Consider the following 19,635-nt stretch of genomic DNA (forward strand, 5'->3'; position numbering starts at 1 on the left):
ACCGAACCAGCCGCTGCCTGAAACACAACGGAGGAGGATCTTTTTTAAATTATTATTATTTTCTATTAATATTATTTTTTTTAAAGACAGACCCGAAAACTGTGGGCATCCGTGTAGCATTTTTCCACACCCTCTCGCCTTTTCCACCCTCAGCATCTGCACGTCCAGCCCGCTGCAGGCTTCGCAGTTGTTTTCTTCTTCTTCCTATCAAAACCATACAGATCTGCTGCTATTGCTGGACCTGGATCGTTTCTATTAGAGCCGAACTTGAGGACGAAGGACTCACTGATTTCATTCAGAAGGACGATGAGGTAAGGAGAAGCATGCGTTGGTCTTTCCCTGCACATAAAAGCGCAGACTTCTGCACTGGTTGTGGTGGTGGGTTTCCTTTTTTTAGGGACATTAAGGGGATGTGGGGCTGATTCACAGGGAATCTGGACAATTTATGGGATGCAGCTGAATTTAGAGGCCACAGTAGGTGTATCACAGCCCGGGATTCACGGCAGCACGCGCTTTTATTGACCGGTAGGTCACCTGTTGGCCGACAGAATATGAACCTTTAAGAGAAGCACACTGAGGTCAGCCTTTGATTTAAAATAATAAGAATTTTAAAAAAAATAGCCGACTCCAGTTCGCTCGGTGATGTTTCACGTGGAGGTACTCTGCACAGGCGGAAAAAAAGGTCTTGTCACGGGAACCAGACTACACGTGCAGTAGTGTGGCGTTACGGTGCACTTAATTAACAACACTTGCTGCGATTGCAGTTTTTAAACATCACCTGAAAAAAAGGTGAAACCTGCGCAGCGTGCACGCTCGCACACACCTCTCCGCACGGGAACCAATCAGCTGTGAGCATTCGATACAGCGATCCAGACGCGGCTCGGAGATGAGGGCGCTGGGTTGACTAGACCAGTGTGAGTGCCTATCAGGTAAAACGTTACTGGCAGGCCCGGGTTTGTCGTCACAGCCTCCCTCCAATCAGCTGCGAGGCTGCCGCTTCACAGTAGTGGGTGAGGCAGCAGAAGCAGCAGCGTTTGGCACAGGTTCACCATGAACAGGAGGAAAAATCAGCTGAGTCTAATTGCTGTTGGCTTAGAAAGTAGAGTGGGTGACGGAGTGTGCGTGCTAGTGTGGTGTTACTCATGGTGTGTGACAATCTGCCTCCCTGCTAGGGACACAAAAAATGTGGCTCGTTGTTGGTTTTTGATCCTGTGTGCTTTGATAATGCAAGGCGTCCAGAGGTTACACTGCATGGATATATATGGGGTATTTTGTTGTGAAGCGAAATACGAGCTCTGGGATGCCTCAACTTCCAGACCTACTCCCAAATTATACACTCATGTGTTCCTCGTAGTTAGTCCCAGGCTCTAATTCCAGCACAGCAAGCGCCTTTTTCATCCTCTGATTGTGAGACAATCAGAGGATGAAAAATAACTGATATGTAGAGGGATGCCAGCACTACCTATTCCCTGCAAACCTCCCCATAGTATAAATCAATAAAGGGGTCCTGTTGTTGCTCGACAGCTCAACATTCATATTCTTGGGCTCTACTAGTCTGTCTTTTCTTGATTCCGGTTTAAAATAATTCATACTTATTTCACTATAGTGAGGCCCCTCAGTCCATTTCATGAGAGATACAGGGAGCATTTAGGGCAACCTCCCTTTAAGCCAGGAATGTCAAATATAAGGAATGGGGAACAGAAGGACTCCAACATCATGTGTCCTATGATGTAAAATGAGTATAACATCCCTGCTTTGAACCAGCTTTCCTCTGATTAGCTCCCCATCACAAACAGAAGGTGGAACGTGTGGATGGGGACTCAATGTCTGCTTTTAGGCTTTTGGGGTGCTCTGAAACCTGAGATTTTGGCTCAGGAAACACTTGCACATACTCTGACCTTCCTTTTTGAAACTGCGTGCTTGTGTCATGTGAACATCCACCGTTGAAAGTAAGTAAAATTTATTTGTATAGAACCTTTCAAGATAAAAATCACAAAGTGCTTCACAGAAGCTAAAACATAAAAACAAAAATGAACCAAAAGCAAGTTTAAAAAGATAAGTTTTTAGCTGTTTTTTACAATACAATACAATACAATACAATTTTATTTATATAGCACATTTAAAAATCCAAAGGGACACCAAAGTGCTTCACAGTAATATGGAGAGTCAACATAAGTCGACAAAAAAGTCAACAATTTTTAAAAGAGACCACCGAGTCCACAGATCTCAAGCTCAAAGGGAGAGAGTTCCAGAGTCTGGGCACCAGTGTATATATGGCAGAAATAAGGAATAGCAAACCTGGCACACTTAAACCCAGGTTTAGGGGGTAGGATTAGTGTTAAGCAGTAGTAGCTGTCAGTAACTCAGAAAATGTAACTCAGTGTAGTGTCCTGATAAAGGTATTACTGTGTGTGTCTGTGTGTGCATGTGATCCAAGGTCAATGTGAGACTGTAAATAAATTATTCCTGTTCTGTGGTGATAATAAAACAGCTTTTATTTTGTTAACACATACGTATCAACCGCTTCCTGTGAAAGTTTGCATTGTACACTAGGCAAACTTACTTTTTTGTCGTTTTTCACACAAAAAAAAGCTGTGCAAACTGTGATCACATTATCCAAACTTTACCAGCACGAGTCCAAACTATGTGTAACACTCTGCTGTCACTTAAACAGCCAGTTAAACATACAGCTGTGATTTAGGAGGACAGATTGTGTGCTTTGTGGAGGTGCTCTGTAGGTGGCAACACAGACTATGGTTCACAAGCCTCTGCTTCAGCAGAGTTTGCTGTGGTTCCTGCGTCTCGCCTGATCACTGTGTGGACTTCATTTATCTTTCTCCTTAAATGACTGCGTGGCTTTAAATCTGCAAGCGCGATGGAGCGGGCATGTTGTTTCTGCTCATCATGACCGAGAGGTCCTTTGGTCCGAGCGTCCGAGTCGCTCGCGTTTGTGTCTTCTCTGTGCTGCTGTGCTGCGAATGTCAGTAGGACACCCACAGTTGTTTTGTGCTGTGATCTAATGAGCATTGATCTCAGTGAGCTCCTGTGGGCTGCAGTTTTTCATCCAGTATTTTTCTATAATGAGGCAAACTGCAGTATTTTGGAGAATTTGTATTATAGTCCCTGCATCCGCCTATTTTTTAAGCCAGGTTTTAAGGAACTGGCACATGCACACATCAGGCATATTTTAATAGTGGTTGTAGTAGTTATGTTTAGAACATTTTTGTTGGTAACTGTCATTTTTAATGGTGAGATTTCTCGACACTGGCTGTAAGGCATGATGGTGAGAACACAAGAGATACAACCAAATGGCAAAGGTCCCCTGGTCTCCCTCTGTGCTCTATTGGCACAATTCGGCCTGCACATCGAGAACCCTGGCTATAAACACAAGAGATTAATGAAGGAATCCAATGCTTGTACCACTGTATTTGCTCTTCATTTGTTATGATTAGCCACACTAGTTTTAGTTATCTCCAACTGCAGAAAGGGGGAAGGTGCTGATCTCTGGAGGAGACAGTAAAGCCTTGCTTGGCACTTGTTTTCTGGAATTGTGGGCTAAAGGGTTGATTCCTGGCTTGTTTCCCCTTCTGGAAGTCGGTTATTTCTCTTCTTTTTTCTTCTTCACCCTCCCATCCATCTTTTTGATTAATTTGCTGTCCTTCACAAATGCAGCAACCTGTTTTTTCTTGTATTAAATCACTTCCTTTCCTTTCTGAACACTCGTATTGTGAACCTTTAAAACGGGACTACGCTTGACTGAGTTGCTCAGTTTTTTTTTTAGCATGATTTGCTGCTTCGCTTTGTTTTCTGCAGCTGAATGCTATGAATAGTTTAGGATTTTCAGTGTTATTCCTTCAAAGATAAGGTATGTGAAGCCCTCTGCTGGCGCCTTAGAGATACTGTAATGAATAGCAAGAAAAGTCCAATAATAGGTCATTTGACTATACTGATCACCGTTATTTTTCTAGTCTTAATCATTCGAGCCTCAGTAACTGAGAAGCTTTAAGGACCTGTTTTTGTTTTGCTTCACTTCATGTTACTACACATTACTCAGAGCTATTATTACCTTTTAAAAAGGTCTCCAGTAAGCTTTGTGTGCCCGTTAACTACATGTTAAAGAGCACATACAGTTGATGTGCGGTCTAGCCTGTGATCTGAGCCTGCCCATTGCAGCCTGTCGTCATCACCACTGCCTCCATTTGAGTGGATGGTTTTTCATTATGGTCTGAAAGTGAAGTGTAGACCCTATTAATCTGATTCGTGGCCTGATGTGTATTGACAGGATCAGTTGGTGGTATGCGTGTGACCCATATGAATACTAGCATTAATAGTGAGCTGAATTGATGCATGACAAGGACAAACAGGGTTATACTGAGTTTATCTCTCTATGTCAAGGTAATGCAAATGTACCGTATGAGAGGCTACTTTTGGGAGAAAACAAAGCACATTTCCATTCTACACCCACAGTCGGTGCTGCGAGTGTCTGAGCTAAAATAAATCATGGAAATGTCATGGTTTATGCCCCGCTGTTCCAGGGAGTGATACACACCAGTGGAGGTCAAATTTCCCCCTCGGTCCATTGCTCCCAGATCTCACAGCTGTGTGCTTTGAAGCTGTTACAGGTGTGCGTTCTTGATGACACATTTGTTGTTGGTCCAGTGTTAAAACTGTGGCATTTTCACCTTTTGTTCCAGACATGTTGCAAGTTTAGTCATCTTATGTTCCCACACTTCGGTAGGAACACACATGTGCTCCCTTAAAAATAATCTTGTGTGAATCATTAAAGACAAAGCGCTGATTAGTTAAAGCTGCTTAAATAATATTTTCATATGAGCCATGGGTCAGGAAGCAGTGCGTATGTGAGGGGTCACTCTTTGGAGCAGTCATAGATAATTATCAACCAGTTTCCCTCATATTTGGAAATGATGTCATTTGGTTCAGTTGCACAGCTCACATCAAACTCATGAGCAGAAAGGACTGCTGCTGCTGTGCTGAACTCCAAACAGCAGAAAGTTAAGTCTTCTTCATGCATGAGCTCAGCAGAACATCAGAAGAATCAGTTTGTCCAGAGGTAGCATACAGCAGCAGACAGTTCCCGTCATTTGCACCCTCACTGCCTGAAATGCTCAGTTTGGTTTAGCTGCGTGCTGGAGGCAGAACACGTGATGTGCAAACTGCTGGTTGTGAATTCCCTTGTTACCTGTGCTGTTCTCACACTGGAGCATCACGTGGGCTTTGTACTAGGGTCTTGTCAGCTTTGATGACTGTCCAAGTCTGTACTGGCCTTCTCATGCGCACCTCTGTCGGGTAATGTCAACAAAAGTTCAAGGCTGCAGTTCATGGCTGAAAATGGCTAAAAATAATGTCTAAAAACCATGATCATATATATAAATTAAAATATAGTGGCACTGAGACATTAGCAATGGATCTTTTGGACTCTGTGTGCTATTGGATGCATTACAATTGTAGGGTCTACCTTGCAATATAAAGCCCCCTGAGGTGACTGTTGTTGTGATTTGGCGCTGTGCAAATAAAATTGAGTTGAATTGAATGGAATTAAGCAGATTGGAGTTTGGAGACCAACTCAATATGTTCAGTTCTTTACTGTGTTCCTTGAGGCACTGCTGAGCAGTTTTTGATCTGTGGTGGAGGAGATCCATGTGAGGACTCAAGGTTTTCCAGCTCCACACTGCATTGTGCATGGTTGTGCGTTGGTCTTATTTGGAGCCTACATACATACATACTTTTAGTCTTGATGTAACTTTTATTGTGAATTGTTGCTATAAAAATAAAACAGAATTGAATTCAATCCTGCATTGTTTTTGCACAAGTCATTGCAAAACCTAAAGCTTGTTGGGAAAAATCATATAACCAACTGCTTTTGGATTGTGTCAGTGGATTGATTTTTTTCCAATACAAATATAAAGTTTAATACTTAATATTATAGCATTTTAAGGATTACGCAATCCTTGGATGCAAATCTGCAGAGCTGTAAAAGGCTGATGGGGTATTGCTGTTACGCAGCAGGGTGGGCAGGCGGTGTGGACACTCAAGTTTGTGAATGTGATAACTCGAGAACGAAGCGACGTAGGATTTTGGAATTCACAGCATGGGAGCATCGACTGAAAATCTTTGACAATTTCGAATCTCAGTGACCTTGAGCTCAAGGTCAAAGTTAAAGGTCAATGTTTCTGAAAATCACCTCGGCTTTTCAAATTTACACCATAGGTCCCTGTACTAGGAGGCTGAGGGGGATGTGTCTTGTACTTTCTTTTCACTGTGAAATGTTTGTATGCAACATGATCCACTTTTTAATGATTCATAGTGCATGGCACAGGAAAAGATTGTAGCTTTGGTTTAATGTTGGTGTAAGTCTTGGTATGCAAACTATGGGACACACATTTAGTTTTGTTCTGTTCTTTGTGTCACCCACCTCTCTGCAATACAAGAATGTTTTACTTTAAGGACTGGAAAAAGGCCACAGACCACAATTCAGGCATCAGTTATTTTAAACTAACAAAGGCAATGTAATTTTGTAGCATGTAAATTAAGAGTTAACTTCCTACTAAAAGCTGCAAGCAATGATGCTTTTATTGCTTGCTATCAGTGCACCATTTAGTCACAGCTCAGCTGCTGTTGTGCTTTGTTAGTCTCCTTGGTTAGGGTAAATGGATGAACTCTTAGTGGCTTGTATATCTTCATATGTTGGAGATGCTGGTGCTAACAGGTTGTGTAATGATGTCTGTGCTGAATGCTGCTGTAATAACCCCATTTGTCTAAATGCAGTATGACACGCACAGCTCAAAATGGAGAATGATGTTGCACATTAAGATGCCTCCAGAGTCAGGTGTGTGGTCATGTGTCTGAGTGTGAATGATAACATTTTCATTTTAGGTGACAGTAGTGCTGTTTATGAGTCACAATGATGCACACGGAGGCGTCAAGAGGCAGAGTGGGAAGGCTGATCTGCACAGACGGGCGTGTGTGTTTAAGAGTGGGATCTTTGTGAATGAGAGGGAAATCACTCCCCGCCCGCCCTCCGTGTCTCCTCTGCCATCTCCCATTGGTGTGCGGTGTAATTAGAATTAAAATGTGCAGCTCATATGAGTCAGACGTCGTGCTCACGCTGCTGGTGCACGTGTGAGTATTTGTTTGCAGCTAAAAAAAAAGATTCAATCCCCGGGCCTGAGAGGATGAAATCGACTGAGAGCACAGGAAACGTCAAAGAGCCGTTTAACGTCGTCTCTGTCACACCGCTCACACTCGTTTAATCCCTTTTCTTTCTCCACCTTGCTGCGGGTCGAATAGCGTGACTGCACACAGGTGGGTGCTGATGGGATGACGGAAGCAAGAAATTAGATTGGATTTTACAGAATATAATGTGACTGGATGGGGAAAAAACATGCACACTGTAAATGATATGAGAATAAAATATAAAAATACTTTAAATTTGCATTCAAAGTCACATTGCATCATTCATTTAAATTTTATTTACATTTACACCGCGCTCCAAATTATTATGCAAATTGTGTTTAAGTGTCATAAAGATTAAATAAGTTGTTTTTCAATTAAACCCATGGATGGAATTGTGTCTCAGGGCTCTTTGGATGATTGAAATCTATCTCGGACACCTGTGATCATTAGTTTGCCAATTAAAGGAAAAACTACTAAAGAAGGATGTTCCACATTATTAAGCAGACCACCATTTTCAAGCAATATAGGAAGGAAAAATGATCTCTCCGTTCCTGAAAAGCGTGAAATAGTTGAGTGCATTGGACACGTAATGAAAACCTTAGACATTTCACGAAAACTTAAGCGTGATCACCATAATGTAGGAGATTTGTGGCTGAGTCAGAGCACACATGGGTTCGTGCAGGTAAAGGCACAATGAGGAAGGTTTCTGCCAGACAAATACATCAGATTAAGAGAGCAGCTGCTAAAAGGCCATTACAAAGCAGCAAACAGATATTGGAAGCTGCTGGTGCCTCTGGAGCCCTGCGAACCTCAAGGTGTAGGATTCTCCAGAGACTTGCAGTTGTGCATAAACCTTATATTTGGCCACCCCTAACCAATGCTCACAAGCCCAGAACTACAAGAAGACTAATTTTCAAACAGTCCTGTTCGCTGATGAGTGCATTGCAACCCTGGATGGTCCAGATAAATGCAGTGGTGGATGGTTGGTGGACAGCCACCATGTCTCAACAGGGCTGCAACGTCAGCAAGGAGGTGGTGGAGTCATGTTTTGAGCTGGAATCACGGGGAGAGAGCTGGTCGGCCCCTTTAGGGTCCCTGAAGGTGTGACAGTGACCTCTGCAAAGTATGTGGAGTTTCTGACTGTCCACTTTCTTCCATGGTAGAATGAACAGAACTGTGCCTTCTGCAACACAACCATCTTCATGCAAGACAATGCGCCATCTTATGCTACAAGGAGTATTATATCGAACCGCCCTAATAGTTGGATATCTCTTACATACAGTCTGTGAGTACTCTAATCTTTTTTATTGATCTATGCTTTAAAAACCCATTTGTAAAGGTCTAATGAGATTTCATGGTTTCTCTCTCTTTTTATTTTATTTCTGTTGATGTCCTGATCTAAAGTGTAACCTGTGAGCTGAATACAAAGGTTTCTGCTTTTTTGAATTATGCCCAGTGAGTCATTTTGCCAGGTGGACACGATAATGTTGCAGACGTGTTTCAAGCACCAACAAAGTAAAACAGGAAACAGGATATAGCATAATTTCAACTGACCACAAGTTGGAGTGCCACAGCAAAGATATTATTAAGCTTGAATAGTTTAATAACAAACATATTGCAGAGTTTGATTTGAAACATGTTTATACTTCATCATTATCATTCCACTTGGGTTACTGATCATCTACAGTGGAACAAAGTATGTTCTTTATCCTTTTGTTCTTTCTCCAGCATTGCTTTACTTTAGGTCATCGGTTTTACCACAAAGCTCAATTACACTCTCTCCCTCCCTCCCTCCCCCTCTCTCGCTGTGCCACACACATGCATGCTCACACACACACGCACACAGTCATGCTATGTGTTACACTGAAGGCCAAACCTCCTGCTGGATGCTAAAAATCAGGTTGCCAGGACTTAAACCTCGCTTTATCGCACTCTATTGTTCGCTGTCTCACTCACTTGCTCACACACTCACTCACTCATTCACCCACCTAACAGGATGACGGTGGGGTTTGGTGGGGGGTGTATGACAAGACTGTACAGTGTAAGTGCTGACTGGTTGTCCTTTCACCCTTGCTATCCTGGCTCTCCCTCCCTCCCTTTCACCCAGGCATTTGACTCTCTCCCTCTCTCCGTCTGTCTCCTCCTCTTTGCTCTCCACCAAATTGTTTTTTTTTAACCCAACCTCCTCCTGTATTTTTGATAAGCAGAATATGATTGCTTTATAAAGAAAAGAAAACAATGAATGACTTCAACTGGAGTCACTATTCAGCCATCTACTGCTGCCATTTCAAAGAAAAGAAAAAGATTCACACGAATGCTTTATTGCAAACAAGAGAGTGTCTGTTTGCTTCAGTCTCTTCCTCTGCCTGTGCTCTCAGTGAGTCACAGTAAGATTGTAAGATAAAAATGATGGTGCAGATGGTGTGCTGCGACTCAATTGCAATATAATGTCCTTTATTGATTTGACACTAGCCACTGTAGTGAGTTAGTCTCATATTCAGCTACTGGGAGTTGCTTTCAGAAAATAATGCTGCCATTGTGTTGAAAAGAAAAAACCCACGATGGGCTTTTCTCTTGTTTTAATGAGTTTTTGGGAATTATTGCTGGTATAATGCACACGACAATGAAAAGCAGATGCACTTGAGGAAATTGTGTAAAAAGTGAATTTAAATGAAAAAACACAAATCCACTTTTATTTTAGCTTCTAACAGCTTTAAACAGAAACACAATTTTCTTTTTACGTGTCTTAACAAATCAGCTCTGGATCGCCTTCAGTCTGTACAGAATGCAGCGGCAAGACTTTTAACTGGTATAAACAAGAGGTCACACATTACTCCAGTTTTGGCTTCTCTTCATTGGTTGCCTGTAAATTTTAGGGTTCATTTTAAAATTTTAGTTGTAACTTTTAGAGCTCTGCACTTAGGTCTTCAGGTCAGAGGCTACTGGTGGTCCCACGTACTAGATTTAAAACACGTGGGGATCGGGCTTTTCAGGCACTGGCACCTAGGCTGTGGAACTCTCTGCCGTTGTCTTTACGCTGTCTAGACTCTACTGACTCCTTTAAAAAGCAGCTGAAGACATTTTTATACAAACGGGCTTTTAACTAATTTAATTAATTTTAACTTGTATGTCTGATCTTACTGTAAAGCACTTTGTGATTTTTATCTGTGAAATGTGCTATATAAATAAATTTTACTTACTTACTTTACTTACAATTTCTGGGCCCAGTACTGTGGTGCATTATTCCATATAGGGATCTATTGAAAGTTAAGAGGTTCGTGTACATATTCAACTCCTCCATTCAGTTTCTGCATGAGAAAGACTTAGGGGTAAGCTTGGGTTAGAAATAAAGGGCTAAAATTAAAAACAGTAAAAACAGTTTTATGGGTTTGTGTAATAGTCATGATTAAAAAGATTGACTTTTGGTTTGAAAGGAGAAACTAACACGTAAAAGTCAGTTAATTTCATGACCCATTAATACACCCCAGCCTCCTCCTTACAAAGGCTTCAAAGCCAAATACAGACTAAATATAAAAGACACAGGCAACGTATTGGAACATAATTTTAAAGCCTCAAATTTAGTGGCCATATCTGAACTAGGTTTAGGTAGCTGTCAGCTAACCCAAGACTCAGACAGCTAGCTTGGTTAACAAGTTGCATTTATTACTTGTTGCAAGATTAAATGGTATGCTGATGTTTATTAGCAAAAATGCAGCTTAAAGAAAAGTGTTACTAACAGAGAAACTGAGCAGCTAAAAAAGAAATCTTTAAATAAATGCCAGCGTTGAACAAGAGTGAACATCACCTCTAAATCCACGCTAAAGTAGTGCATAACTTAAAGGGTCAATGTCATTTAATTTATTGAGTTATAATAGAAAAAAATCACCCCTTTCAGGTTTTTTTGCCCTCTTGTTGCCTGCTTGCTTCCTTTGACGACCACTCCACTCAAAATACACCTTACCCCCACCTTTCACATCGGTGCAACAGTAAAAGAAACAAATTCCTGTACATTTTTACCAAATGATAATGTATCACAAACACCAAAACTCATGATTTCATAGAGGCAACAGAAGTTTGAAGAAGGCTGTTTGATGCAACTCACTGCAAGCAGACATTTGCTTCTAACTTAAGGTAATATTTTTTTCTCATAAACTAACAAATATGAAATTATTATCAAACAAGTAATAAAAGGACATGGCTGAAATTTCATTGGCATGACGATTTCTAGCCAAATGGCACTTTCAGCAGGCCCTAAACTGTGATTTTCCGGTGCCGTCGGCATCCAGCAGTTCTACAGCCAGTTCAATCAATGAAATTGCCTGCTGGCAAAACACAGCAGGACAGATGTGGGTGGTGTGTGCAGGTTGAACTGTACTAGAAAGAGACCACGGGTGTGTCTATTTTTGTGGCATGTCAGAGGATGCACAGTAAATGTGGCAGGGATTTATTGATGTTGAACTCACCCACCCAGCCAGGAGATTAGTTTGTGGCTGCACGCCGCTTACTGTACTTTGCTTGTAATCTATATGTGCTGAGATAAATGGAGCACGGGACATTAAAGAGGCAAACATGGGGCCTCGCATGCTCGAATTTGTGTGTCCACATTTCGTATGTTGTTGTATCCGAAGCCCCACCCAAGCCTGGCACTCCACCTCAGATCATCTGCGAGAAAAGATGGGAGCCATCAGATGAATTAAAATCTGTTGCTCCTCCTCTTTTTTCCCCCCTCGTTCTCTCCCTCCATGCGGACTTACGCATCCTCGTCTCGGCCAATCCGGCGGCTGGCGGAGGAGAGCTGCATGGTGAGGAGGAGGAGGAGGGGCAGGACCAGCAGCCTCCGGGGCTGGCAGCCCGCTGCTCTTCTCACAGCTGGGAGGGGAGAAGGGGAGTGATGGAGAGAAGAGGAGGAGGGAAGGTGGGGTGTGGGGAGGGAGTATGGAGAGGGAGGAGGTAATCCAATGAGACACAGAGAGGAGAGGCAGCGTGAGGGCAACGCCTCACAGCACCGGGAATCTCTCTCTATCTCCATCTTGCTCACCCCCCACCCCGCCTTTCCTCTGTGTCTGAAGCGTAAAAAACCAAAGGACTCTCATCTCCCATTCAGTCTTCTCTGTACGCTGAGGAGTGCCCTCATATTGAAAACACCTTTTTTCCCACCAAATGCTTCAATTTCACCTTTATTTTTACCGATTTTTACTTCTTTACCTGCTGCCAAAGGATGATTTGATGACCAAAAGTGACATTTTTTTCTGTTGACCTGCCGGGAGCCTGTATCTTTTACACGAGTCATCTTTGTTCTAGAGCTCACAGTTGCTGACTGTACACTGGCAGTGGGGAAATAGGTTAGTGTGCCTATCTGGTGCTGGGCAGGAGAGCTGATTGAACGTTCAGTCTGCCAGAGGAGGTAAAGAGGAGGGAGATGCCTTCCTGGTGGTAGCCTTCTGTAGCTCTGCGACTATTCGGGGAGAAGGTGACTAGAATGCTCCCGCTGAACTCCAACCTCTAGCGGAAGTATCAGCGACGGGATTTCAGGGGAGACAAAGGAAGGGAAAAAAAGCAACTGAGGAAACAGACAGACATTTGTTTTCAGTTTCTGGAGTCACTGAACAGGGTTGACCTGTGTGCACCTGCTGTCCGCGGACACCATGGATATCAACCTTCAGTCTCACCGATTTTACTTCCCTCAGATATACTGTGCTGAACCGGGGGCACAGCCACAGCTCACTGAGTTCAAAGTCAGGTAGGCATCCAATGCATGGTGGTGGGGGCGGTGTTTAGGATGGCATCCATCAGTAGATCAGATCCATCACTCACTGGTAAACGATGGAGTCATCCGAGGCTGATACCTCTAATTGCTTTTTCCATGCAAATTTTACTTACAGCATCATGATTGCATCTTTCACCAGACCCCCAGCTGCTGCTGCTGCTGCTGCTGTTGCATATGAAACGCTTTCTGTGTATGATGAGTGCTGCTGTGAGTGGCTCATTGCCCTTGCAGGGGGATGGGGCTGCATGCTAATGTGTTTGCTAGCTGTGCAGAAAAGTGTCAGGCTCCTTGGAGAAGCAGAGGGCATTGACAGCCTATGAAGGAGATTGCCAAGTTTGGACAGTGCCACAGTTGTGCTACATTTGCCATCCAGGAATCTATCGCCTTCTTATCGGGCGCCTCTGTGGCTTCTTTTGTTCTCTTCCTTTGCGCTGCTCTCTTTTTCTTTTTTGCTACTCTCTCCTCTCCAATCGCAGCTGAAAGTGCTCAGGGTGGCTTGTTGCACATCCACAGTCGACGCCTGCCGTCGCGCTCACAGACGCATGCTCAGACGTGCAACAGCTTTCCTCCTCTTTGTCTTGTTGAGATGTAATTGTGCTCGGACGGAGCTATTGCACTCGGGCGTGCAAGATCTGAGACCTGATGCTTTGTGACATACATGAAAAGAAATAGAAAATAATCTTCAAGCTCTCCTTATGATCTTTGCCTCTCTCATCCATCATCAATCTTTGCATGCACAGCTTGAGATGTCGTTATAATCTCGTGTGTGATACATTTGACAATTCCTCTGCTAACAGCTCTGATCAGTGCAGCTTTATGGGACTCAGAGCCAGAGTTTTGCCCCACTAAGCAGCTTTGACCTTGGCCTGGTCCAAGCTGGTGGACCAGCAGCTTTATTGGGCTGGAGCGTGTCACTGTCACAGCCTGGCCGTGCTCCCTGATGGCGCCACGGGAGTCTGAGGTCATTCGCAGCTCGGTAGCATCAGCGCGAGGAGGGAGAGGACAGAAAAGTGCAAAGTGAGAGCATCTGTTTCTGAAAGACAGAAAAGGAATAGCTCTGCTTCATCCACTTTACTCGAGCTGTCGTTGGGCATGATGTCATTATTAGATTTTCGACTCTAACATATTGGCTCACATTTCATATCTGCTGCATTTAGCCAGGTTAGTGTTTGTAGTTTTATTGTTATTATTAATGTTATTTTCACAGTGGTTTAAGCCCAGTAGACAGTTAAAGAGATTTCATCGACAGCGTTCCCACCCCTGTGAAATGTCCACATCAGCAAACCCCAGGAAATGTCAGTAAATATCAGCGTTTTTATGCAAACTGTAGCCTTAATGAAAAAAAAGTAGTCTCACACATTTCTGGCTGTGCCTCACATCTCTATTACACGAGGGACGCACGCACACACACACACACACACACACAAACCCTGTGTGCATTTGCAGAGATTAACGAGGTTTAAAAGTGTAATGTGTTTTCACAAAACCAATTCAAGCCCATAAGCAATATTAATGTTTCACAAATCAGATTTTATGCAATGAATACTCGCTTAGAAAAGCTGAGCGTGGATTTGATGCACATTCATACTAAGACACTGCCGTATCTGTTCCTGTGTACACTAATCACTTTCACTCATTTTCTGGTAGTCTCCATGTTGAACCCCGCAAACAATAAAATCAGTAATGGGCAGCTTTACAAAGCAGCATCTCTAACTATATTCCTAAAAGGGTGGGCTTAAGCGATAATGAAACCAAGAGGAGCAGAGAGAAAAGAGAGGGAGAGAAAATATTAGACCAGTGGGGGGTGGAAGGGGGAGCACTGGTAAGCAGAAGGAAGAGAGAGTGGAAGCGTGAGGCAGATGGATGGAGGTGAAATTAGAGGAGAAAGGAGAAACCAGTGTGAAGGAGTAAATATGTGGCTGTTTGAACATAGACTTTGATGTGGCATACACCCTGAAAGAAAAACATGTGCAATGGATGCTGGGATATTAGCACCAGCTTCATAGTGGCCAAGCTGGGTAACTAGAGTATAGCCAGATAACCATGACAACCAATGCTGGCCAACGCATGAGAGCATAGATACGTATACAGTGCATGTATACATAGCAATGCACACAGGCTATGCATACGAAGAGCAAGAGCGCTTCTGTTTCAGTGCCTCCTGCAACTACAAAAAACCCTTCTTATTTATTGTGCAGACCCAGTGCACTGATATTTATTAAAGAATAATAAATCATAGTTTCAGTTTTGGATCGCCCACTTAGTATAGTCAATATGCCAAGTCTGTATATTTTAAGCAACGTCCACATATAAATTGTTTGTCTGTCTTCCACTGCAACCAGTTCTGACTCTCAGCTGACCCCAGGCCTGGCCAGAAGCTCCTTCTTGTCTTTTTATAATGTAATGTTTCTAATGTTAGTGTTGATGCACTTTAGCAATCATTTTCAATGTGAGGAAGACAAAAACCAACAAAAGTCATTAAAATCATTAAAAGCTATTTGGCTAGGTTTAGAAGGAAAATCAAGGTTTGAGTAAAATATATATTAAATACACATTAAAGGATAAACTTGGATGACTTTTCCCCCAGTTTAAAACTTCTGATAAAACTGTGATTTTTCCTGTTTTGGCCTCGCTCTTGATAGAAATGGGCCTTGATGGCCAACTCTCCCCTTCAGCTCTCTCTCTCTTCGTTCACCTTGAAAGCCTCAGACTTAAATCCAAGAGCTGCTGTAATGTAAGTTATTGCTTGAGGATTAAGTCATGGGATGAGGGAAGAGGCTTTCTGTTTTTCAGGATTCTCCGAGGAGACTAAATGTCTGCGTTGTTCCGCACCGTGGCCTGACAGATTAGTGATGGAGTCTACCACACATGCATGTCAAACATAAGAAAGCTCCAATGGAAATCTGTGAAATATTCTAGGTCAGTGACTCTGGTGACTGATGATCTTTGACACAAACATGTAGGATGCTACGGCTTGTTCACAGGATTGAGTCGCCCAATTACAGACACTTGCGAGTATGTTTTATGCAGACTGTTAGGATTTTCCATGGAGAGCACTTAACCTAATGGCCTTTAGCTAATGCTCAACTATAAAAGGGATCATATGTAAACATGTCTGTGCTGACTGTAGTCCTTGTGTGTCGGGGGGTGGGTGGGTGCACAGTAGGCAGTTAAATGGCATCATGGGTGAGAAGGAGCACACCCTCTGGGCACAGCTACAGCTTTCTTTTTTTCCTTTGAGGGATGGGAAGGTACATATTTTAGACGTTGCCAGTCTTTATGCTCCAGCTATGCTCTCACCTTCAACCTCCTCCCTGTTGGGAATTTTTTTTCCCTACGTCAAATGAAGACGCATGCATTTTTTAAAGCTGCTCCCACTTCTCGCTCTATTTCCTGTCTTCCGTATCTCTCTGCCTCCTCGATTTATCTTTTTTGTTTCCATCTTAATTTCTGATTCTCTTCTGTGATCCTCCTCTTTTCTCTTCCCTTCATTTATTCTTCATATTCTTGCCTTTGTCCTCTTCTTCCTCCTCTCAGCATGAGGTCCATCCATTTGAGCCCCTGGGTTGATCTGCAGCTTGACTGACCTCCCTAAATGCATGCACGCGCTTACCAATGGCAGACAACCAAGTTTTGTTCCTCCAATATGTTTACAGCAGTGCACAGCTTCACTTGGATAGAGACAAGGGCAGCCTCGGGCTCTTTGCTGAGTATTAAAGATTCCAGCAAATGCTCATTAGAGTAAAATCAAGGTTCCCACGAACAACTAGCTAGACAGGAAAGTCTGGCTTCTTGCTGCAGCCTTTAAATCCACACCTGCAATAAAGATGAAATGCTTTTTAAATCTGGGCTTTAGCATTTGGGAAATATGCTTATTTGCTTAATTGAAAATTGATAGCACTCTTGCACGAATAAAGAATAAATAGATCCACAGCCAGCACTCTGCATAGCATGAGAAATGTCATATCTTTAGCTTTACAGGTACTGACATGTCATAGCTATAAAGTTCTCCATACAAGCAAATATGTTTCCCTAAAGTGTCCCTGCAGGTCTCACATTTCATCTTAATGTATCTAATCTCAAATCCCATAGTTTGTTTCGGGCTGCCATCCACTCATTGGGGATCTGTTGACTGTGTGCTGTCTCTGTCAGTGCTGTTATGTCAGAGGATTATCGAAAGGTTGTTCAATCCCCGGCTTGGACAGTCTCAGTCGTTGTGTCCTTGGGCAAGACACTTCACCTGTTGCCTACTGGTGGTGGTCAGAGGGCCCGGTGGCGCCAGTGTCCGGCAGCCTCGCCTCTGTCAGTGCGCCCCAGGGTGGCTGTGGCTACAATGTAGCTGCCATCACCAGTGTGTGAATGTGTGCGTGAATGGGTGGATGATTGAATGTGTAAAGTGCTTTGGGGGCCTTAGTAAAGCGCTATACAAATACAGGCCATTTACCATTGTGCCTTGCAGAGACATAAAGGACCATCCGAAGTCTTAAATCCTCTGTCGCTGAGATTATTTTTCAACTTTCTTCTGTCACTATAATGTAATCCAAGCAGGGTCAGACGGAGACAATCCTCAGTTTAATTCCGTTGTTCCACCTGGTGTCTCGTCTCTCTGATGAGAAGATAAGTCAGAAGTGTGCAGGATGGTGTAAAGGCAGCGGTTTTGCTGACTGGAAGTCCTTACAGCTACAGACGGGAATGAAAACCACTGTTAATATCAAGGCAAGAGTTTCTCATCCGCTATGCTGAAAAATGCATGCAGGTGTTGGCCAAACATGAAAGTTGAGAGCACCTAATCTTAAATTAAACCTCCTGCCCTGCCCTGCCCAGCATGATTTCCCACTGCCTTTTCAGAGACTCAGCATTAGCTCTCAGGGGTAAGGAAACTCTTAAATGCTTTATGCAATCATGCGGCACAGCCGTAAAAGAAACCTTGTGCTCTCTTCACAGGCTTTCAGCTGGTATTAAACCATAAATTCAGACCTCTTTCTTGGCACCACATCGTCGTGTTATTCCTTTCGGCTGTCCCAGCTGACCTCTGCGGACTGCCGGAGGCGTTCAAGGCATTATTTGGTGTTGGGAAAGCGAACAACAAAACCTTCACAGCAATGAATCATGAACACTAGGCACATCACGTAGTTGGATGTAGTTATAGTTTATAGGTCTGCATTTACCGTCTTTTAGAGACAGAGATTAGAACTCACACAATATTTCACAGCGGCACATACACAAACTTCCACTTACTCAAATGGATGCACCCTCAGATGCACAGTTGCAGCACTGAGAGACAGTCATTTGATGAGACGGGGCATTGTGCGCGCTGTAATTACAGAGTACGCTGTCTGTGGGCTTATGTTGCTGTTTTTTTAATTCATCTCTCACTGCTCATTCATCTTTTCTTCCCAGCCATATTTTCTAGGCCAAGCGAAGATTCCACTCCAGTTGTCATGCCAACAGATTAGCGTGCTCTTGCGTGGTCTCAGCAGTAGACTCTAGGAGTGCATGCGTGTGCACGTGATCTTCTGAGTGTGTGTGTGTGTGTTTGTATGCATCTTCTCTGTGGGGTTGCCGGCTCTGACATGCATTCAGATACACACGAGCTGAATATAATCAACTGTGTGTTCACACAGTCGTACACACAGTGTTTGAATAAAAAGCTTTTCATTATCTAGTCTATCACACATCATGTAGTTATTTAAACTCATTTTCCTGAGCATACCAGCATCGCCTCTTGTCTTGGAAAAATGGAACGGTTAATATTTGGGCTAAAAGCACAGACTATATAGACACAAAACACCACAATGTTACCTTGTGGTTTGTGGACCTCTATTAAATATTGTGCCTGTTGCCATCTTAAATTTTTTTTATGTTTTTTTGCATGGCACAGTTTTTAAAAGTACTACTCCATCTGCTGATACTAATTAGCTTGGCGAGCATTGTAAATTCATAACAAATATCTGTTAATTAATGCAAAGTAAAATACAAATAAAATGAGGAGCAAATATGTTCTGTTAGTACAGTTAAGCACACAGCAACGCACATTTGTAAGCCTGGACTAACTCTATAAAACGGATCACTAATTTGAATTAGCTGAGCTGAAGTCCTAGCTTGCTAGGCTATGCCATGTTAGCTTTCAGGCTTTTCTGTGGAATCAGCTCCCAGTTTGGATTTGGGACACAGACACCCTCTTACTTTTAAGACTAGTCTTAAAACTTTCCTTTTTGAAGAAGCATAGTTGTGGTTGGCTCAGGTGACCCTGAAACCTCCCTTAGTTATGTCTTTGAAGGTTCTCAGTCATCAAGAAAAGCGTCTGGACTTGGACACTGGACACCTTGGCTCGTGTGATTAGGTAGAGGATTAGGGGCTCCATTGTCCCTCTTGGGGGGACACTCCCATAGGGCTTAAATCTGGGACTCCCCACCATTTGACCTTAGAACTGAAGAAGCTTCTCTCATGAGAGGTGAAATGTCTTCAAGCAACTTAAAGAAGTCCAGACGCTTTTCTTTCCAAGCTCCTTAGGCCTGGTTCTGCTGGAGGTTTCTTCCTGTTATAAGGGAATTTTTTCTTCCCACTTTTGCCAAACGCTTACTCATAGTGAGTTGTTTGATTGTTGGGGTTTTCTTGGTGTTATTGTAGGGTCTCTGCCTTACAATATAAAGCGCCTTGAGGTGACTGGCGTT

General features: G+C 43.1%; 1 protein-coding gene across 3 annotated transcripts in view; it reads left to right on the forward strand.

The window, feature by feature from the left end:
* The window catches only part of evlb (Enah/Vasp-like b), a 50,196-nt gene continuing 30,561 nt past the window's right edge, over positions 1 to 19,635 (forward strand). For 2 of the 3 annotated variants that reach the window (XM_026142438.2, XM_026142441.2), the window contains exon 1: positions 12,155 to 12,934. In XM_026142438.2, the coding sequence (XP_025998223.1) occupies positions 12,840 to 12,934 (95 nt within the window). In that variant the 5' untranslated portion in view covers positions 12,155 to 12,839. Of the gene's footprint in view, positions 312 to 12,154; positions 12,935 to 19,635 lie in introns of those variants that run through there. The other variant, XM_026142443.2, reaches the window with a different exon arrangement.

The sequence above is a fragment of the Astatotilapia calliptera genome, chromosome 15, assembly GCF_964374335.1.
Source record: "Astatotilapia calliptera chromosome 15, fAstCal68.1, whole genome shotgun sequence".
Lineage (NCBI taxonomy): Eukaryota > Metazoa > Chordata > Actinopteri > Cichliformes > Cichlidae > Astatotilapia > Astatotilapia calliptera.